The sequence below is a fragment of the Oxyura jamaicensis genome, chromosome 1 (assembly GCF_011077185.1).
Source record: "Oxyura jamaicensis isolate SHBP4307 breed ruddy duck chromosome 1, BPBGC_Ojam_1.0, whole genome shotgun sequence".
Lineage (NCBI taxonomy): Eukaryota > Metazoa > Chordata > Aves > Anseriformes > Anatidae > Oxyura > Oxyura jamaicensis.
This window is the reverse complement of record NC_048893.1, coordinates 193,840,012-193,862,071: the sequence shown is the minus strand read 5'-3', so window position 1 is coordinate 193,862,071 and position 22,060 is coordinate 193,840,012. Positions and strand designations below refer to the sequence as shown.

General features: G+C 41.3%; 2 protein-coding genes and 1 long non-coding RNA gene across 3 annotated transcripts; 2 read left to right on the top strand and 1 right to left on the bottom strand.

Annotated features, from left to right (window-relative positions):
- Positions 1-124: 124 nt before the first annotated feature.
- LOC118168426 lies at positions 125-1,704 on the bottom strand. Its single transcript, XR_004751558.1, has 3 exons — positions 1,566-1,704; positions 1,178-1,180; positions 125-205 (listed from the first exon to the last, which is right to left on the bottom strand). It is a non-coding gene; the product is annotated as an uncharacterized LOC118168426 (long non-coding RNA).
- C1H11orf54 (chromosome 1 C11orf54 homolog) lies at positions 1,562-8,415 on the top strand. The gene is made up of 8 exons (XM_035328770.1): positions 1,562-1,690; positions 2,414-2,512; positions 3,171-3,244; positions 4,047-4,148; positions 4,766-4,942; positions 5,657-5,806; positions 6,386-6,502; positions 7,979-8,415. Exons 1-8 carry the CDS (start codon positions 1,633-1,635, stop codon positions 8,150-8,152), a joined length of 951 nt encoding a protein of 316 aa, XP_035184661.1. The 5' UTR covers positions 1,562-1,632; the 3' UTR covers positions 8,153-8,415.
- Positions 8,416-9,422: 1,007 nt separating this feature from the next.
- On the top strand, positions 9,423-21,931 carry MED17 (mediator complex subunit 17). The gene is made up of 12 exons (XM_035328736.1): positions 9,423-9,690; positions 9,852-10,018; positions 10,369-10,588; positions 13,821-13,957; positions 14,046-14,130; positions 15,228-15,380; positions 15,929-16,059; positions 17,055-17,239; positions 17,768-17,905; positions 18,921-19,038; positions 20,305-20,464; positions 21,314-21,931. Exons 1-12 carry the CDS (start codon positions 9,459-9,461, stop codon positions 21,517-21,519), a joined length of 1,932 nt encoding a protein of 643 aa, XP_035184627.1. The 5' UTR covers positions 9,423-9,458; the 3' UTR covers positions 21,520-21,931.
- The last annotated feature ends 129 nt before the right edge of the window (positions 21,932-22,060 follow it).

Here is a 22,060-nt window from a genome sequence, read left to right as displayed (position 1 = left end):
CCCCTACAATGGATTTAATTGCCTGTTGTCTCCTTCCCTGTTCTCCCTCACCCACACCACACAAACTCCCTGCAAATGCTGTCCTTAGGCTGGTGACTAACTGATCTACTTCTCTTTTTGCTTGCTTCCAGGTCGACTACTACATAGCGATCAGATGGTGTTTTTTATGGGACACTGAGCTTTATCTAGTTTTTCTGTTTAGTGACTGGTGAGCTGACTACTGTCCTCTAAACAGCAGGTGATGGTCTGGGTGTTACATTTGAGCCTACCTGATTGAACTGTGTCCAAGTCTTGCCACAGTCCTTTGCACAGTTCCAGGTCTAGCTTGTCTTCTCAATCTATTTCATGATTTTTCCAACTGGTATCTTGAGTTCTCGCACAGCTTCCTTCTGGACGTGACAAAAGGTTCTCGAGGGGATGAGGATGAGTTAAAACAATGCTGCCAAAGCCATCTTCACTCGTTATCTGATTTAATTACTCCCTTTCTTGTGTTCAGTGCAAACTTAAAGTCCTGGAGTTGGATTCAATCCATCTGTTGGTAGGCTTCTACCAGAGGCACAAAATCCAGTCTGGTGCCTTCTCTTCCACAAGCCAAAGAACAGAGAGGGTCACTCCTGGAGATGGATAAGACCAACTAAGACAAAAATTACTATACACAGTTTTCTTTCTTCCTTTCTCTACTGCTTGCAACAGCAGTGCAGACTCAAGTGGACAGTTGTGTAAGGACAGTTGTGGCTTTTTTTTTTTTTTTTAATATTGTTTTCAATTGTAAAAGCTATGAATTTATTTTTGCTAGAAGCTGAAAGTATACATTAGCAGGTAGCTCACGTCATAGTCCTTTCTAACAAGAGCTCTGTGAGATCTGGGAATATAGTTTGATTTTTTGGCTTTTTCCCACAAAGCCTGAGATCTAGATGAGTGGGGCCCATTTTCTTTTTCTGTTGTGTGCAGCAAACACGTGCCTAAGGAGTTAATGATTGCTGTGGCTGAATTATAGATAGCGTATAATCATATGTCTGTGCCCAGAGCTCGTGGTTTGCCCTAGCAGCTGTCTTTGCTGTTGCAAGCAAGGCTAACTGAAATATAGCTCATTTCAAAATGGACTATTACACTTATGTTCCAAACAGAACTTTTTGTTATGGGCTCTGTATGGGTACAGAGCCCAGTACGGTAGAACTTGCTGCTGCTGTTTTCTGTTTTGAGATGTGCTGCTAGCCTGCTTCCCTCTGGAAAGGGAAGCACGTGCCCATAAGCAAGTGGAGACCATGTCACAGCCAAGGTTGAAAGTCCGCAGTAACCAATGCTTGAAAGAGTAAACATTAACGTAGGGAAGACCTGGGGAGGCAACTAGCATGCTTTAGAAAAGCCCAGTTTTCTTTCAAAACAAAATATGCCTTCTTCCAAAGCACATAAGAAAATTAACAGTAACCTCGAAGCTGTTAGTCTTTCCCTTGAAGATATAATTGCAGTTCTACTGTTGTCTATGTATTCTTGCATGAATTTGAAAAATAAGTTACATATTGAAAACAGACTGTTTTAAACACTAAACCGTTGCCCTTGTTGACAGATCAGTCACTTCTACAGTGTGTGATAATATATTTCTTACCTGAAGAAATCAGTAACAATTAGGAAATGGCCAAAGTTGAAAGGTTTGCTTTTCACGTTCCAAGCCTGGAGGAGCTTGCTGGAGGTAAGTCATGCAGAGAGTATAACTTATTACAAACTTAAAATGTGCTTTTCAAACTTACTTTAAAGCTTTTATCATATCTTCTCCATAGCTAATACAGGCAGAATGTTCTTGCTGTTAGCACACTAGGATGTAAAGAAAAACACTGTTTTTTATATGCTGTTCTTTAAAACAAATGACACCTCCCCTTCCCCCAAAAAATCTTGCCAGATAATCTTCACATGAATGGAAACATGACAGGCAATATCCTGTAAGAGCAGACACTTCCAGACTATGTCTGGAGATTATAATCAAGCAATTGCAAACAGTCTAGTTCATGTGTTTCAAAAAGTCATTGCCTTGTCAGCTAAAACTTACTTCCTTCTTTGCTTTCATATCATACTTGACTGTGATCATAATTTCCTGCCCTTGTGAAGCAAAAACACTGCTGAGTGTAGTTTAAGGTTATCCATGTTACTTCACAGCTACGGTATGTCAATTAAAAGCTTTGTAAAATTCATAATTAATGTGGTAACTAATAATTCTCTGAACAAACTCCTGATCTTATGCAAAGTTCTGGCTTGAGAAACAATGCACTTATAGGCGCTAACATTTAAATCAGTAGATTTAAAATAGATTTACTTAAAGTATCTTGCTGAAATAAAGCCTAAAAATATTTTGTGCTGTTAATTAACCCCTCGGCAATGTTTCATTGCCAATAACTTTGTCATTACTTTTTTATTACAGTTTTGCAGAAAGGCCTTAAAGAAAACTTTGCTGATGCTCAAGTCTCTGTTATAGACTGTCCGGATCTGACTCAGGAACCTTTCAACTTTCCTGTTAAAGGTAACCTAGCATTCCTGTCTTCCTTCTGCAGTTCTTGCTACCTGATTGTACTTGGTTTTGATCTTCTAGAGATGTTAGGAGAGCTCAGGTCATTTTTCAGGTACAGAATATGCGTGGGAGGAAAGCTACATTTTACTCTTGGATTTGCTTCCTACTTGATGTACAAACAAGGACAAATCTTTCAAGCACTTGTTGTCATTTTCTTTCTTTACCTATGATAGCAATATACACTTATTTCGTTGTCTTTATTTATTAGACTCAAAAGGTTTTGAAATGAAGTTACCTTCCAGCTGGAGAAATGTTTTTGATCCATGCCAGTCACTATCTGAACCTAAGGAGCTGCGCTTCCATTTGTTGTAAATTCCTGCTATGTATGTCTGTTAAATGAAAGAAACTGTCTTATTTTGAGAGGGATTCATTGTCTTTGACCTTAGCTGTCTAGAAGACAGATGCCTCATGTCATCCGTGCTACTCACCTGAGTTCACTTTGACATTAATGTAGGTAATGAAGCAACTTGAGAAGGTGATGCATCCCTTCTAAATTTGAGTCTGACTTTCTAAAGAAGTTTGAGGAACCAGTTCTTTGCATTAGACTGTGTGCTTACTTAAGTATTTCACAGAAAACATTTTACCGAGCTAACTGGCTGTATTCTTCCAGGAATCTGTGGAAAGCCTAGAATAGCAGATGTGGGAGGTGTTCCTTACCTCATACCCGTCGTACAGAAAGAAAAAGTGAGTATTTTTCTGTAGATGTGGGGTTTAAATAATTTTTTAATAGAAAAGGAATATCTTGTTGAAATAAAAACAAAACCAAGCAGTAATGGATACTGTAAGATTCCACTTGTGAAAGGGCGTTAGTTTTCAGTGTTCTGTTAAACTGATTCTGATGCACAGACCATATCAGGAAATCTTACAGATCTTAGCAAAGATCTCATACGCTGTCTAGTATCTGGCAGTTCATCTTCTCCTGCCTTCAAATACCAGATAGTATTGAAAGCAAACAATTTGTGACAGGAGCCATGGAAAGAAATACGAAACAAGGGCCTTGTCTGCATGTTTATATATGGCTTGTTGAAGTCGGTGATTTCAACTCACAGCCGTGCTTCTTTGTAAAAACTGGCTGCATTTGCATTTTCAAGCCAACACCAGATTCACGTTACTGTTCTTTTCCAAGAATACCATGCCTCCTGCCTGATACCCGGCCGTATCTGTCTCTATGTGATATTCTCTTCCATGGGATTTCTTTTTATTTTATACAAATACAATTTTCAGTAGAAACAGTAATTCAGTTTTGGGTAAAATGGCAGGGGAACATACAGGCAGACCCTCTCTTTCAGAAAATGAGCAGGGATGTACCCAATCTGTCAGTACTAAATGTTGTGTTGTTCAGACTTGGGAACTGTATTTATCCTAATTATCCAAAATACCAATGAGGTGTTGTGAATGAAATGCATCCAGAGGTTACAGTGAACAACAGAATGATAACTCCAGATCACAACAGAACACCACAATCAAAGGTTTGTGTCTCTTGCAGGTTTATGATCTCAATACGGTTGCAAAGGACATAGAGCTACCTGGAGCCTTCATTCTTGGAGCTGGAGCCGCTTCATCTAGAATTCTTGGTGTCAATGCTGAGGTCAGTAACAAAAAGTGTGACAGTTCTCAGTGAATTTGTGGAAGTATCAAAATAGTAGAATGGTATCATGCTCGGTGTTTCCCAAAGTGATCCTTTAATGTACACATTTCCTGTCAAAAGCACATAAACTACATTAGAAGGAATTAGATGGGAGCCATCTAATGAGGTGCACACTATTGATATAATACAAATTGATTTTTAACTTGCAATTCTCCAGAAAGCATGTGATTGATTTGAAGCACACAGGAAACATGATTTTCTTGAAACTTATTGACAAAAGCCCGACCAGTGGTTTTAATGACAAGATTTAGACGTCTGTCCAAGTTACATGTAAATAACTTTGAAATGCCTCCTGCCTTTTGCCTTCTTCAGTAAGTGCTTTACCATTCTACATTTTAAAGTTTCCACATACAAAATGTTTACCTGCAAGAGGGGCAGGAGACAAAAACTGCTGCCTGTGGAGGCTTTTAGTTAGTCAGAGTCCTCAGAGAAGAAGGGCATGTGATGTGAAGGGGATTATTTCTTGGGATCATGGTCCAATGCTTAAATTTACATTCGACTGACTCTTTCATGTTCTTATTAACTTATTTTGACTTATTGCATGTTATTTTTCTCAGCTTATCCCTATTGTTCAAGCTCAAAGCGATAAAAAGCCTGCTGTAAATGGAAGCTACATCGCTCAGATAAATCCTGCAGATAAAGGGTGCCTGCTCGAGAAGTACAGCAGTAAATACACTGACTGCGAGTTTGGGCTGTTGGCCAACCTTTATGCCAGTGAGGGCCAACCTGGTAAGGTGCGTACTTGGATCCAAGGTGACTTTGCTTGCAGAGCTTTGTGGCTGAAAGGAAATCCATGTTTCAATGTTTTTAAATCAGTTTTCTATGATAATAGTAAAGAATCAATTCTATGAAAGAAATATCCAAATGTAAGAAACAGCTGTTGGTGAGCAAGGACAAAAATTGGTGGAGACAGAGAAGCGTTTGAATTTTTGAGGAATAAGTAATAGTTTAGTAAAACTTTTCCCTTATAAAGCATCCATCCAAATCCAGTCTAAACATGCAGTGACTTAAGGTTATCGCTGTACAATGTCTGACTTGCGTAAATCATTTCTGTGCACTTATTTTTGTAGGTGTGTTGCCCCCAGCACAGCTAGCATAAAGCAGTGTTGGCAGAGCAGCCAAAAAAAGCAGTTTACTGCACGGAAACTGAGCAATCTTTTCAATTAAGAGCTTCTAAGAGCTGAAGCCAGCTGGTGGATAGAAGGGTATTGCTTATACCGTTGTTTCACGTGTGGGTAAATGACTTGTGGCCCAGTACCCTTCACCAAGTTAGTGTTGAATAAAGTCGATCAGGTACTGAAAGGACATGGAGCAACAGCTGTGGGGAAAGCCATGCTGTGAAACAGAAATCTTGGGTTATGAGTGTGGGAGAGTTTCAGAGCAGCTTTCACAGACTGTTGCAGGCTGTTGCTGGAAGGTAGGAGTGATGAAATATCTTTACTGTCCAGGTCATTGAAGTGAAAGCCAATGGAAGAACTGGGGAGCTTAATTTTGTCTCTTGTCTGAGACAAATTTTAGAGAAACACTATGGAGAAAAGCCAGTTGGGATGGGTGGTACATTTGTCATTCAGAAGGGGAAAGCAAAGATTCACGTTATGGTAAGTTGCTCTCAATTCATATCACTTTCTTCATTCTTCTGAAAACAGAAATATAAATCCAGGTGTAACCTCTCATTGCCCTGACTTCTTCTTTGTATTTTTAAATTTATGTGTAAACTGTTAGGATAAGCAGTGTATTAAACTAAGAAGCTGATAGTACAAAACTGACATCCCATAACTAATGATGCTGTATTACTTGGCCTTAATACTGTGATCTTTTCTTTTGAAATCCATGAGCAACTGAAGAAGGAACTGTACAACTGTTGTGAAGTGAAATAAAATGAAATACAGGCACTGAGATGATCCTTACAGAAAGAAATAAACATTGAAAAAACAAAACAAAACTAGTTGAGTTTCTAAAATGCACTAGGAGGAGAATCCTCACTTTCCCACTAAGCATCTGCAATGAAAGAAGTAATATTCTGACCATTTTTGTTTCTGGCAGAAACACGGTAATGGGTGAGCTTCTGTAATTTGAACAGAATAGTGGCATGGGGAAAGGTGAAGGAAAGTTTCTGGAGAAAAAGCGTCTTGGTATAAGTAACTTCATCTCACTTAAAGCTTTTGTTTTTGCTGTAGCCTCCAGAATTTTCTGCCTGTCCTCTGAACACTGATGAGGATGTGAATAACTGGCTCAAATTCTTTGAAATGAAGGCTCCGCTGGTTTGTCAGCCAGTAATCGTTTCCAGGGATCCAGTGAGTCTCTTCCTCATTTCTAAGTGCAAACTAAGGCTTGTGATGGATTTTGTCTTGGATATGATTTTTTACATAGGAGTTTGTATGTATTGTGTTAAATGCGTCCAGAGGGGGTGTGATGAAATACAAGCTTCTCACTTCTGTCATTGGTTGGAATTTTACACTTAGTCAATCAGTTTGGGAATGTAGTGAGTGTTCATAGTGGATTGAGGTTAATGGTTCTGTTCCAATTCCAAGTGTGCAAGTGTTTGCATTGCAAACCTAACAGCACGGTTTGCATTTACAGCTAGGCACAGCAGGAGGAATGTCGAGAGCACAGAAGCTTGATCAGCCACGTGTTCTTGTAGCTCACTTTTAGAAGTCTCTTGCCAATGCTGTGTCAAAATGTGTACAACGTGTCTCAGTTGCTGATGCAAATTAAAGCCTGCAATTCCTCATGTTAGAAAGATACCTAGCATCTTGCACAAGCACTAAAATCAACAACAAACTATTCAGGATAAAAAGTAATCAGGTTTCAAAAGCCATTTAGATGCTCACCATTAGGAAGACTGTGTTCAGAGGTAACCAGGAAGCCATAGACGAAATTGACTTTTTAAAATAACAATGCAGTAGTAAATAATATAAGTAAAAATTTCCAGAGTGAAATGAGACAAGCTGTAGGCTTGAATATGCTCAGTGGTGTGACTTTATTGTGTCTTTATTTAGCAGCTTTTGGCTTAAGACTAAATTGTGTGCATCTTCCCAGAATCTAATGCTGAGTACTTGGAAAACAGCTGTCAACAGCTGCTCTGTTCTGAATCAGTACGAGCTGTGTAGTGGATGCAGCTGGAATATTCTTATCAGTATCCATTGGAAGCACAACAGCACTCAGCTGGGGCTGTGTTTTTGGAAATGAGTGAATGCCATCACAGAGATAACAGTGGAAGACAGCTTTAATCCTGTGTTAATGAATTGTTCTGTTTCTTGCATTCAGATGCCATAGCATTTACTCATCAGTGTCCTCTGGATATATAAAATTGATAGGGGTGAAGTCACTGGCGAGGATGCTAGTTGTTATTTTATTTGCTATTCTTCCTGTTTTCATCCAAGCTGGCCCTCAGAGTTGGAGGAGAGATTGTCCCTTTATTACATGTTTCTATGGTATTCAGTGCAGAGTGGTTCTGATTTCCAGTAGGGCTTCCTTGATGAGTCTGATTTAATCCCAAATTAGAAAAGAAAAAATGAAATCTCTTGGAGATTAACACCAAAAGCTGGGGGCTCGCAGGGTTTCTAAATTCTTTTCTGTCCTGTGGTACGGACTCATATAGCTCCTCTTAGTTTTTCTTACTGTTAGTTTCACAAGCACCTTGCAAGTTTTCATTGCTTAATGGCTGTAGCATCCTTTGAGATCTGTGGAAATACAAATGCGAGATTATACAAGTACTTTAAAATACTGATTCCAGGAAAGTGTGCTCACAGGCTTTTCTCTACTGACAGGGTTTCGACTTGCGCACAGAGCACACGCACTGCTTCAGCGCCCACGGGGAAGGAGGGCACTACCACAACGACACCACGCCGGACAGCGTGCAGTACTGCGGGTATTTCTTGCCTGCGGAGCTTCTCTTCCGTATCGACAGGCCCAAGGAGACGCACATGGTTGGCAGAGACTAAGCTGGCCCGTCCACAGGGAGGCTTTAATGAATGCGTAGCAATCTAATTTTGTTAAGTAAAAATGCTGATTTTTGTAATGCTTTTAATTATGCACATATTTATCAAAGTCCAAGAACAAATATGACAGCAATAAACTTCCAGCCTTTTAGATATGTTAAGGAGAGAAAATCAGAGTTTATTTGTAATTGGAATGGTTATGGCTGAATTCAAGCTGTAATTTCATTGGAGTATTATTAATAACGTATTTTTGCTGTTTGGTTCCTCTTCCTGCATGCTTGTTGCTGATGATCGATGATGTTTTGTTGCAGACAGCACCAAGCTGGGGGGAAGTGTTGATCTGCCAGAGGGTTGGAAGGTCCTGCGGAGGGACCTGGACAGGATGGGTCAATGGGCAGAGGCCAATGGGATGAGGTTCAACATGGCTAAGTGCCGGGTCCTGCACTTGGGGCACAACAACCCCATGCAGTGCTACAGGCTAGGGGCAGAGTGGTTGAAGAGCTGTGCAGAGGAAAAGGATCTGGGATTGCTGGTTGATGCTCACCTGAACAGGAGCCAGCAGTGTGCCCAGGTTGCCAAGAAGGCCAACAGTATCCTGGCTTGTGTCAGGAATAGCATAGCCAGCAGGACCAGGGAGGTGATCGTCCCCATGTATTCTGTTCTGGTGAGGCTGCACCTGGCGTGCTGTGTTCAGCTTTGGGCCCCTCAGTACAAGAAGGACATTGAGGCCTTGGAGCATGTCCAGAGAAGGGCTACGAAGCTGGTGAAGGGCCTGGGACACAAGCCCTGTGAGGAGTGGCTGAGGAAACTGGGGTTGTTTGGTCTGGAGGAGGCTCAGGGGAGACCTCATTGCTCTCTGCAACTACCTGAAAGGAAGCTGTGGGGAGCTGGGGGTCTACCTCTTCTCACAGATAACTAGTGATAGGACTAGAGGGAATGTCCTCAAGTTGCACCAGGGGAGGTTCAGGTTGGAAATGAGGAGACATTTCTTCTCAGAAAGAGCAGTCAGGCATTGGGACGGGTTGCCCAAGGAGGTGGTGGAGTCACCGTCCCTGGGGGTGTTCAAGGCAAGGTTGGACGTGGTGGTTGGGGACATGGTTTAGTGGGTGACATTGGTGGCAGGGGGACGGCTGGACCAGATAATTTTGGGGAGCTTTTCCAACCCCAACCGCCTTATGAGGGGCACCCGCATTTCCCTCCCGTCACGAAGGGGGGGAAGGGCGGTCCCTCTGGGCGCGCCCCGCCCCTCCCGAGCGCGTTTTCGGCCCCGCCCGGCGGCGGCGGCGGAGCAAGGGGGGAGGCCTCCAAGATGGCGGGCGTGCCGGCCGTGCGCATCAGCATCGAGTCGGCGTGCGAGAAGCAGGTGCAGGAGGTGGGGCTGGATGGCAGCGAGACCTACCTGCAGCCCCTCTCCATGTCGCAGAACCTGGCCCGCCTGGCGCAGCGCATCGACTTCAGCCAGGGCTCCGGCTCCGAGGAGGACGAGCCGGGCTCCGCGGGCCGCGCCTGGGCCGAGCCGGGGGAGGCGGAGGATGAGGAAGGTGAGGGGCGGCCGGGCCCCGCCGTCGGGTGGCCGCCACCAAATTGCGGTGGGAGAGGGGCGAAAAGACCCGGATCCCGCCTTGTTTTGTTGTGATTCGTGAAATGTGTTTACAGGGAGGCTTGCGCCTTTGTGTCTTACGAGCCTTGCTTTCGTTTTTAGGGTTGGTGAAGTTCCAGCCGTCCCTCTGGCCTTGGGACTCGGTGAGGAACAACCTGAGAAGCGCCCTGACGGAGATGTGCGTGCTGTACGATGTCCTCAGCATCGTCAAGGATAAGAAGTTCATGACCCTGGATCCAGTCGTGCAGGAGCCCCCTCCTCCCAAACAGGTACGGCGCAGTGCCTTGTGTAGTTCATGACTCGATACTGAAGATTTGGTTTCATTGAGGCTTTTTCATGTGTGTTACATGCAAAATGTAGTAGAGCATTCCACATCATGTCCTGGTTCAGTGCTCTATGAGTAGGAAGGCTAAGAATAGGAGGCGAGGCTGATTTCAAAGGCCTCTTTGTCAGGGCTGTAAGTCACAGTGCTTCTTGTGTATGCACAATACTGATGTGAAAGTGATTCTAAATCAGCCACTCAACATACAGCAAGACCCGCTGTTGGTTGCTGTCAATTAGTTTTTACTAATAATAATTTCACGTGACTTAAAATACAACTTTTTTTTTTTCTTTCTAGAATCCTCAGTTTCTACAGTTGATTTCCAAAAAGAAGTCATTAGCTGGAGCAGCTCAAATCCTGCTGAAAGGAGCAGAAAGATTATCCAAATCAGTGGCAGAAAACCAGGAAAATAAGCGACAAAGAGACTTCAACTCTGAGCTGTTGAGACTGAGACAACACTGGAAGCTGAGAAAAGTGGGCGACAAAATTCTTGGTGATCTGAGCTACAGAAGTGCAGGTATACAGTAGATTTTTTTGTTGTTGTTGTTATTACCAAGAATGGAAACTTATATTTTACAAAGTATTTTCAAAGTGGAAAAACAGAGGGGATATCTTTAATAATGCTTAACAGTTAATAACAGATAATTATGTGACAAAATTCCAAAATGAGGAAACTTGATTTATTATCCGGGAAAATATGGTGATATTATCAGAAGAAACAGGTAAGCGACCTTAAAGGCTGGCTGACTTTTAGTAAAGATTGCTTTGTAGAACAATTCTGTATTGGCAGTAGGGTTGATCAGTTGACGAGTAGGTGTTGTAACTCTTTGGCTTTTGTCTACATTTGGAATGTGAAGCATTTTAAAACATTGAGTATCTTGAACACTGGTTCATTATTTCTGTTGTGACTTCTGAGAACTGAAGCTGAGAATATGCATTATTACATGAATTTCAGTAAGAGGGGTAAACGAACCCAGAGTCTAGAGCCAAATATAGAATGAAGGAGTGAATGCAGAATAAATACAATTTGTAAGTACAAAGCAGGCATCTAAGCTGGTTATATTGGGCACCTGACATGTAGTCAGTGAAGAAGAGGAAAGAAACTTAGGGCTATTCATCTTCTGTTAATGAAGAAGCTGTGTGTATGACCCTTTTTGATCATTTATCTCAAAGAAGATGAAATGTTCCTGGATGTAACAGGGTTGCAAATGTGGACATCTGCCTCTATCGGTCTCACCCAAGTGGCAGGCTGTATGATTGCTTTTTTACAGACCGAACCCTGTCATAGGTGTTAAACTGCAGGCCAAACATAAGCAACATTGCTTTAAATCATGTGTTGCACCTTTACTTGCTATCTTATTGTAGAATATTACATAGCACCCACTTGCAGACTGAGATGCTGCTGTGCTGAAGTTAACTTTCTAAATTACCTATATTTTTTAAGATTTCATTAAGAAGTTGGAGCTGAGTGTAAACTATGGAGCTCTGGAGTCTTAGGTGTGTTGTAAAACAGAGGTTTGGGCTTCCTTGTTTGCAGGAGATGCTCTATAGGCTCAGGGCTGTGACATCGTTGGCCTCAGAGAGATGTGGTGGGACAACTCGTGTGCTGTGAGAGATGGTTACAGGCCCTACAGGAGAGGGAGGTAGGGAAGAAGTGGGTTAGCCCTGTATGGCAGGGAGCCCCTTGGCTGCATGGGGCTGGGTGAAGCGAAAGGCCAGTAAGGCAGATATGGTGGGGGTCTGTTGTAGACCACCCAACCAGAATGAAGCGGTAGAGAAAATACTCTACAAGCAACTAGGAGAGGTCTCACAATCATTAGCCCTTGCAGGAGACTTCAACTTCCTAGATGTCTGCTGCAAATACAGTACGGCAAGGAAGAAACAGTTTAGGAGATTCCTGGGGTGTGTGGAGGATAACTTCTTGACATAAATGGCGAGGGAGCTAGCTAGGGAAGGTGCCCCACTTGACATGCTGTTTGCAAACAGGGAAGGACTTCAGGGTGATGCTATGGTTGGAGGCTGTCTTGAACACAGCAATCACAGAGTGATGGGGTTTTGATTCTTGGTGGAGATCACAGCAGTTGCAAAATGAAGAGTTTTTGATCCTTGGTGAAGGAAGGAAGGTGGTTAGCAGAACTTGGGAAGGCTCTAGAGCTGTTGTCAAGTTGTGGAGGGAGAAAAACAGGAAGGCCAAAGCCCAACTGAAACTCAAAAGACAATTAAAAATACTCATTTATAAACACATCAACAGCAAAAAGAGGATTAAGGAGCATCTCCATCATTTATTGGATATGAGGAGGAATAACCAAGCAGCTTTCGTTAACCTGCCAGCAGTCCTGGCTAACCAGGGAGGGCCCAGTTGACTGGAGCTCAGCAAGCACGACTTCAATCTATCAGAAAGGCAGGAAGGAGGATCCAGGGAATGACACACCTGTCAGCCTGACCTTGGACACGGGGAAGGCTGTGGAGCTGAATCATGTGATGATTCATGTCACAGTGAATCTGAATCAGATCGAGATCACATCACTGTGATCTTACCTTGAATGTCATTTTAGGGCACATAAGGGGCATCTGAGTGATCACAGGCAACCAGCATGGGTTTATGAAGGGCACATGTTGCCTGACTAACCCGATCTCTTTCTGTGACAAGATGACCTGCTTAGCAGATAAGGGAAAGGCTGTGGATGTCCTTTACCTCAGTTTTAGTAAAGTGTTTGACTCTCTTTCCTATGGTGTTCTCCTGTCTGCTCATGGCTTGGACAGGTGTATGGTTTGTTGGGGGAAGAGCTGGCTGGATGGCCAGGTTCAAGGAGCCGTAATGAATGGAGTTTGGTCCTGTTGGTGGTCACCAGCGGCATTCCCCAGGGCTCAGTGTCAGAGCCAGCTTTGTTTAACATTGTAACATAGATCTGCATGAGTGCATCAAATGCTGCCTCAGGAAATTTGCAGATGATGCCAGTTTAGGTGGGCATGTTGATCTGCTTGAGGGTAGGAAGGCCCTGCAGAGGGATTGGGATAGGTGGGCCGATGGGCTGAGGCCAGTTGTGTGACATGCAGCAAGGGTACGTGCTGGGTGCTGCTCCTGGGGCACAGCAACCCCGTGCAGCTGTATGGGCTGGGGGAAGAAAGTCTGGAAAGCTGCCTGGCAGAAAAGATCTTGGGAGTGCTGGTTGACAGGTGGCTGAACATGAGCCAGTGGTATGTCAGGTGTGCAAGAAAGCCAATGGCATCCTGGCTTGTATCACAACTAGTGTGGCCAGCAGGACTAGGGAGGTGATTGTCTCCTTGTACTTGGCACTGGTGAGGCCACACCTCGAGTACTATGTTCAGGTTTGGGCCCCTCACTACAAGAAGGACGTTGAGGTGCTCCTGTGTGTGCAGAGAAAAGCAACAAAGCTGGTGAAGGGCCAAAAAAACAAGGGTTCTGAGGAGCGGCTGAGGGAACTGGGGTTGTTTGGTCTGGAGAAGAGGAGGCTCGGGAGACCTTACTGCTCTCTGCAACTAACTGGAAGGAGGATGCAGTGAGATGGGTGTTGGTCCCTTCACATTGGAACAGGCTGCCTAGGGAAGTGGAGTCTTGATCCCTGGAGGTATTTAAGAGACATGTGGACGTGGCACTAAGGGACATGGTTTAGTGGTAGGACTTCAGTAGGTTAGGTTGATGGTTCGACTTGGTGATCCTGAAGGTCTTTTCCACCCTGGATGATTCTATGTTTCTAATATGCATGTCTTTGTTCTTCCTTGATTAGGTTCCCTTTTTCTTCATCATGGCACATTTGAGGTGATCAAGAACACTGATATTGACCTCGATAAAAAGATACCTGAGGATTACTGTCCTTTAGATGTTCAAATTCCAAGTGACTTAGAGGGATCAGCCTATATAAAGGTTTGTCAGTATCCTTAATAATATAGCATGGGTTTTTGTACGCTTGCAACAAAAAACAAACATCAAAACCCTTTTTTTTCCCACCTAGGTTTCTATTCAGAAACAAGCTCCAGACATTGGTGACCTTGGGACAGTCAATCTCTTTAAAAGACCCATGCCAAAATCAAAACCAGGTACAGTTAGTTATATGTTGCTTTCTGAGCACATTATCAAGAAATTGGAAAATTCTTGCACAGAGCTTGAAAGAAGAGTGAACAAGAATATTCTAATTTAAACTCAAATTCTCTGTTTGGACTTCAGCAATGGGACATTTTCAGAGTGTACTCCTTCCATGTTTTACACGTGTTTACACAGTTTCTGAAATAAAATCCCTAAATTTGTATTTAAGCATACTGGAGTGCCTTGAGCATGTAACTGAAAGTACATCAAGATACTGTGGTTCAGCCAGTTACAATCCACTTAGCTCAACTGAACTGAAGGACTGTTCGCTCTTAATTTTGCCCCAAATGCATCATTTGTTGCTGTGGCTCATACATTTTCTCTGAATCTGAAACATGCTGGGCAGCATGTCTTAACTACTGACGGCTCACCTGGCAGCAGCTTGGTTAACTTGATACACGCCAGTATCTGTAGCTGTAAACCTTTGGATTATAAACTCATTTTTAGTTGTTTAGGATTAAGAAAGAACTTGTTTCTGGCAGGGTTTTACTTCACAATGGTGTGTGTGCTGCTTTGAACATAGACATGATGCTATGTTATGTAGATATTTCATACAGCATTCAGGCTACAGTGTAGACCAGAATCTTCCAAGAATTTTGGGCCTATAAATCATTTGGAAGTACGTATTTTAAAATATCTTGTGGGTTTGTTGCAGAGTGAGTTAAATAAAGCCAGAAGCTTCTTTAGAAGTAAATAGCAGCTTAAGAAACTGAGGTTCACAAGCAGAGTTCATGAAAGATCTGGGAATATAATGGCAGTTATAGAAGGGACTAGCAATTTACAGTATATGTATATACGTACATATATACATTCAATATACATATAAAGCAAAGTAAAATTCAGTAGTGTTATCTAAAAGTCATTGCTAAACAGATGAAACTTTGGAAAATATTCTGTTTGGATAGAAGATACCAAATGCCTTGCTGCTATAGCGATTGCATTCAGGCCATGTCTCACAGCTACTGCAGAATATCTGATACCTGCAGGGGGAAAAAATAAAAGGTAACAACTTCTCTTTACTCTTCTGAAAACATTAATTCATGTTTTTAAGGTTCTCCGCACTGGCAGACAAAATTGGAGACTGCACAGAACGTTCTCTTATGTAAAGAAATCTTTGCCCAGCTGTCACGAGAAGCTGTTCAAATTAAATCACAAATTCCTCACATTGTTGTGAAAAACCAGATCATCTCCCAGCCTTTTCCAGGTAGGATTATTTGCTTAAAGACGGCCTGAAATTCATTCTGTTTGATGTAACTTCAACAAACAAAAACCAACTGAACAGTGTGTTAATCTTGCTACTCAAAGAATTTGAAAAAGAGTTTCCTGGAATTTTGCTTACTAACAGTAGGAAGATTGAACTAGTAATTTTTAGTTTCTGATTTACCAGTATTTTATTGTATGGATTATGATTTGTTTCTGATTTGTTATTTTGTCTGTAGCATTTAACGTTGTCGACTCTAACGATATTTGTACGTAGCAGTTTGGAGCTCTGCCTGTCATTGCTCCTGGCTTTCATGCAGGAGAAACTTGAGACTTTAGCTAATGGGTTTTCAGAAGAACTAAGATTAAAAAGGGGTATACAACAAATTATGTTTTATGGAGAATGTTTCTGTATTGCTTGCACCTTTTTTTTTAGAAAAAGATGGTGAATGGCGGTTATAAAGCTAATGACTATAAGGTAAAGAATAAGAAGTTCTCAGCAGCAGGCTCAAGAACTTTTAGTATCCTTAATTTTTTAATCTGCTTGTGCAGGTTTGCAGTTGTCTATTTCTCTGTGTCACTCTTCCAATGACAAAAAATCACAGAAGTCTGCTGCCGAAAAACAGAATCCAGAGGATCACCTCTATGTTCTGGAGCATAATTTGCATCAGCTTATCAGAGAGGTAATGTGTTTATGGTTAAGAATTGAGTTTTTTTTTTTTTTTTTTTTTTTTTTTTTGGCTTTTGTTCAGACTTGCACGTAGTACAACAGAAAGCCACTAGAGGCCAGTAAACTCCCATCCATTTGTGCAAGGTAGCCTGCCATTCAGTTCTGGTACGCGTGGGTGATGAGGGAGTTGCAGTTCTGCTTTCTTGGAACAGTAGTTCTGGACTTAACCTTTGGCCTTGCAGCTTGCTTCAGAAAAACCGTGCAAGGTCTTTTCAGTACAGCTCCTCAGTCTCCCTTTTTCCTTTGTGTCTGAGTGTTTGTCAAGTACTTGAATTGAGCATTGGTTCAGACTGTACTCCCACGAGGAAAGAAGAATCAATTACTATAATAACTTTGCTTTGTTTGAGTTCCACTTCTTGCTTCAGTGTTTTAGATTCTCATGTAATCAGGTGGAAGGACCTGGGTAGGAGGCTGAGGTGTGTTCCCCTCCTGAACAAATCAGACACATTGCAGATATCGAAGCAGTTGTGACACCATGTTCCTGAGAGCGTCCAGATCCTTAGAGCATAGTTCCACAAGTTTTTAAACACCGAGCTACGGTACTTGAAGCTTTGGCTTAGTGCCCAGCTCTGTTGTGAATTTGTTTTGTGACTTTAAACTTTTTGTTCCTCAGTTTTCATCTCTAAATGCTTCCTTTAGTTTTAGACTGCAGACTTGTTAGTGGGAGCTATGGCTATACTACCACACTTTTGTTAGCTGGTAACTCTTTTTTTGTTGAAATCAGTTTCTCCTTTCATTAAGGTTTGAAAGATGTGCCTGAACAGGGAGGCAAAGTGTGATTATAAAGCTGTTTTTATGTAAACCGCTGTCAAGCCTATGAAGTCAAAAAAGGTACCCTTTGTGAAAGTATGTACACTTCAAAGACTCGGTGTGAAACAGAATGTTGTAGTATACATACTACTTCTAGCAGTTGCACTTTCTCTCACAACAGCTGTTGTTTGTTTGCAGTGTCACAAGCAAACCCTGAGCTCAACAGTGATGCCACATCCAGCTAGTGCACCTTTTGGCCATAAGAGAATGAGACTAGCAGGACCCCAGGCTTTTGATAAAAATGAAATTAGTGCTTTACAGTCAAACGAAGGACTTTTGGAAAAGATAATAAAGCAGGCAAAACACATCTTTCTGAGACGCAGGTAGGTCACAGGCTATTCTTATTAAAGTTGCAATAAAGTACATGTATGTAAAACACAATTGATCTTTTTCTGGTGTTCTTAAAACTAGCTACTTGACTATTTATTTTGAAGTACTAAGAACAGATAACAAAGTATGAGTAAACACTTTCCTAGCTTAAAAAAAGACACAGATTTCTGACATCTGTGGCAGCTGTAATGTAGGCTGCTGATAGTTGTCTCTACTTCCCTTATACTGCATAAATCCTTTTTAGTATTCTTTGTTGTGCAGTAGCTGATACTGAGTAACACCGCTTCGATATTTCTGCAGAATACGCGTGAAATAGAGGAAACAAGTGTGCTTCATTTGCACCTGAATGGTGATGAAACAGAACTTTGATCTACATGGTGCTGTAAAACTAGCAAGCTTTTTGCATGGCACAAAGAAAATCTAACTCATAACCTCTTCATCTCCTTGTAAAAAAATAAATAAAAAAATAACAGCACAAACTGGCAAGATTATTTTGGGTGGAATGTGTCTTTCTCTTCTAGAACTGCTCGAACCATTGACAGTCTGGCTAGCCGTATTGAGGATCCTCAGATTCAGGCCCACTGGTCAAACATAAATGATGTTTATGAATCCAGCGTTAAAGTTCTAATAACATCTCAAGGATATGAACAGATATGCAAGTAAGTATGAAAATGTGTGAATCTTTCTAGCTGTAAACTGATGCTGCAATGGCAGAGAGTATTCAGGTTCTACTTTGCAGGTTTAAGGCAGAAAACAGAATTTGTCTTAAGACAGAAAACTAGGAAACATTTTTTTTGTATAGAAGTAATCTGTTTTTCTGAGTGGTGGGAAGGAGCAACCGCCGTAAGAAAGCTCTCACCCACTTTACAGTGCATTTAATGAAGAAACGTAGTAAGTAGTTAACTTATTAAGCAGAGTTTCCTTCAAGGGAGTAATTGAAACAGAAGGTGGTTTTTGAGGAAGATGATGATTTAGTTCAGATGAAGATAGTTGAGTATAAAGTTTTTCTTTACGTACTGGATTCTAAACTTCCAATTTGGTCATGGAGAGCTGGTTGCTGCTCAGTCCTAACTTGGTTACATAGGAACTGAAATGTGAAGCTCATGCAATTTATGCTATTATTACATTGACGTTGAAATATGAGACATCATGTTCCAGAAACAAATGTCTACACGCTGACCAGCAGCAAATTAACTATATGGACAAGTGGACGAACTAGTTGCTTTAGCACCATTTTCCCATTTTGAGCGTTCCTTTCTGGCCGCTTCCATGCTGCGGAGCTGGCTGTGGTCACTGGTACAATTTGCAGTCTCGGTTCCAGAGACACCTGCTGCTCAAAGCTTAGGTGTAGAACAGTAACCATCATTTTCCCATGCACCTCTGGAAGGAAGCACAGTAGCGGGGAGGGGCTGTGAGGCGCCTCGGGAGGTTCTTTGACCTGAACAAGCAGCGGACTGGCTCTGGGAGCATGCCATGTCCTGCAGTATAGAGGGAGGAGGTGTTGAGGTAAATGATGAAATCAAGATATTTTGAGTTGCTTTGTATTCTATGGGCTTTGCACCATGCTCGTGTTGGCATTCTTACAAATTAACGGGAGGCATTCTGTGTTCTAGAACAAGCTTCCTGTTTTCAGAAGTAATACATTTTGAATAAGTGTACGTCTTGTCTTCAAAGGTCCATTCAACTACAACTGAACATTGGAGTTGAGCAAATCAGAGTAGTGCATAGAGATGGAAGAGTTATTACCTTGTCCCATCAGGAGCAAGAACTGCAGGATTTCCTTTTATCTCAGGTAGACTGGTATACATTATTCTTCTATTTCTAGTAGTGTTTTGGGGAAGAGTAGAAGTAAAAATTTCACCTTTATCTTTGTAAATAAAATACTAGAAAACTTGAAATAAAGGTATTGCAAATAGGAAGGTATATGAGTGGATTTCTTCAGTATGTTTGTACAGTGACTTTAGCAACTGATACTGAATAGGACGCCAGATTTTACAAAGGTAACCAGCAGCGATCAGTTTTTGCTTTTCCATTGAAATGCATTTGTTTATGCTAGTCATTATCAGAGCACTAAGATTTTTGCTGACTTCAGAACAAGCAAGCAAGAGTCATAGCAGACTATAAGGCATTCAATATCTGAAGCTTGCTCTAACCAAATCCAATTTAGAGATTTTAATGAGTCCACAATTACTGTCGTTTCAGCGCTGTCTTGTTAATGTTTGCTCTGCAGCCACCATTACTAAATCAGCTGATACTTGAACCGTGGTTTCTTAATAGTGTGGAGCAAGCTGCTGGTTTTGTTCAGAAGTGACAGTCTCGCTAATATGCATTTTAAATAGCCAAAATACAGGCCTTTAATAACAATGGTTGGCCTGTTGCAGTTACATGAAACTCCACGACACAAAAGAAAACAAGTTGAAACAGGTTCTGCTGACAGTATCTCTTTTTGATCAGGTGTTTTAAGGCTTTTTCAGAGAACTGCTAACAGTGCTAGGCTCTTCCTTGGAACGAGCATGAAATTTTCATATGGAAAAACTTAAGCATTAACAAAAGATTAGAAACTTAAAGCACTTGAGCACTAATGGAGATAATCATGTGCCTGAGAACCTCAGCTTTTATTTGTTTATTTGAGTTTGCCATAACACTTCTACGCACAGATTTTTTAGGTATTCTAGGGCAGAGTTCTCATCTCCTGACAAGAAAAAATAATTCAATATCCTGTTCATAACACTTCAGTTAGGTGTTAATTTAAAACAATACTTTAAAAAAAAAAAGGGGGCATATAAACCATATACCTATGGAAAATTCATCTGCTTAGTGTTCTTAATACAGTAGTCTCCTCTGTCTGCAAAGGAGATAGTCTAACTTGAAGAAAGCACTACTGACATACATAGCGTATTAAAAAAAGTTCCTCCAAAACTTGAGAACGTAAGATAAAGTCGCTTTTATAAATAGCTACTGTCCAGCAGCAGAAGAAATACTGGTTTTACCAGGCTTTTCAGTTACTTCAGCGGTGTGCAAGTATTGATGAGAAGCTGAACTTTTTGTTACCTTTCAGATGTCGCAGCACCAAGTACATGCGGTTCAGCAGCTTGCAAAAGTTATGGGATGGCACGTGCTGAGTTTCAGTAACCATGTTGGTCTGGGGCCAGTGGAGAGTATTGGCAATGCATCAGCGATAACTGTAGCATCACCAAATGGAGACTACGCCATTTCAGGTAATATTTTTCTATTCCAAATGAATACAAAATTCTTAAAATTCTTAAATGCGTTCTAAGGGGTTTTTAAGTCTTTTTCTAAAGCCAGTCTCTGGGATTTATAGAATAATGCCCACTTATAGCAAAATATTTTAGAAACAGTCTCTTGTGTATGGAATTGACACCTAGACAGAACTAGTGTATTATTTTTGGTGTATAATAAATGTCTTTTTTTTTACTGTGAGGGTACACTGAAACTTTTTTTTACAGTGAGGGCCCTGAAACGGGTTGCCCAGATATGTTGTGGAGTCCCCATCCTTGGAAATACTCAAAACCTGACTGGAAATAGTTAAAAATCCCTTAACCACACAAAGAAAACACTGATCTTGCAGAGTTTTGTGATGAAAGCAACAAAAATCCTTACATTTATAGATGCATTTCAAGAGATTTAGAATATACATTATTTTAAATGGAGTGGTGAGGAATACATCATATATACGAATTAGAGAGGGGAAAAAAAAACCTTGGTGTTCTTGACACTCTTATGGAAAAATAAATGCGTGTGAGGGTTTTTTGTTGTTGTTGTTTTTCAGTTTTGTTTTGGTCAAATGTTTTTCTGATTTGGTGCAGCCAAGAGCATGCAATGCTAACATAAGAGAAGTAATAGAGAAGTGGGAAACCAGAGAAAGCAAATCCAAAGAGGAAAAACTCTTTATTTAAAAAAAAAAAAAAGTATGGTAGTTTTTTTTCCCAGTATGTTTGGAATTGTCTAGGTAGTAACGTATAGCATGCATGAAGAAGGATATTTAACATAAGGAATTTCTAAAGTGTAAAAATACTCATAAAATACTCATACTCTGTTCTTCACAGTACGTAATGGTCCTGAGAGTGGCAGCAAAGTTATGGTTCAGTTTCCACGGAGTCAGTGCAAGGATCTCCCCAAAGGCGATGTACTGCAAGATAACAAGTGGAATCATCTTCGAGGGCCCTTCAAGGAAGTTCAGTGGAATAAAATGGAAGGGCGTAACTTCGTGTATAAAATGGAGCTCCTCATGGCAGCCCTGACTCCGTGCTAATAATCCGTCAGTCTGTCCGGGGGGGCTTGGAATCAGCGCTGTGCTGCAAAAGTTTGCTTCCCACACAACAAAGGGAAACTGAGCCTATGGGGCAATACAAGAAAACAACGATTTATTTCCTGTACAGATCTGTCTATTGTAGCGTTTATAATAAAGTGTTTTCAATGACAGAGAATGACTTTTGAAAAAGTTCTTTTCAGCTGTACCTTTGCGTATTGTTCTACCTAGATTAACATATCTAATTAATGTTTTTTCTTTTAAAAATATGAAATTGAATAGTCCTGTGCTGTATGAAAGGTGCCTGCTCAAAGTAATACCCTTTTCTTCCCAGCCTCTGCTTTTTCTGAATCGATTTTTGCAAATCTTTCTGAAAGAGGAAAATTCTGATAGTGAAGTTGTGCAATCAATAAGCTTTTCAGTGACCTAGATCACAATATATATATATAAAATTCAAGTATCCAGTCTTCACTGTTTGATGTTTTTGGGTTGGGTGTTGATGGTATGCATCAGTTGTACAGTGATGTGGCCTCTGGGTCACCTG

Coding starts and splice junctions, on each gene's coding strand:
- MED17 (XM_035328736.1), top strand. CDS start 9,459: ATGGCGGGCGTGCCGGCCGTGCGCATCAGCATCGAGTCGGCGTGCGAG. Junction 9,691..9,851: donor GGAGGCGGAGGATGAGGAAG/GTGAGGGGCGGC, acceptor TTTCGTTTTTAG/GGTTGGTGAAGTTCCAGCCG. Junction 15,381..15,928: donor CATCTCCCAGCCTTTTCCAG/GTAGGATTATTT, acceptor CTGCTTGTGCAG/GTTTGCAGTTGTCTATTTCT.
- C1H11orf54 (XM_035328770.1), top strand. CDS start 1,633: ATGGCCAAAGTTGAAAGGTTTGCTTTTCACGTTCCAAGCCTGGAGGAG. Junction 1,691..2,413: donor CCTGGAGGAGCTTGCTGGAG/GTAAGTCATGCA, acceptor TTTTTATTACAG/TTTTGCAGAAAGGCCTTAAA. Junction 6,503..7,978: donor TAATCGTTTCCAGGGATCCA/GTGAGTCTCTTC, acceptor CTCTACTGACAG/GGTTTCGACTTGCGCACAGA.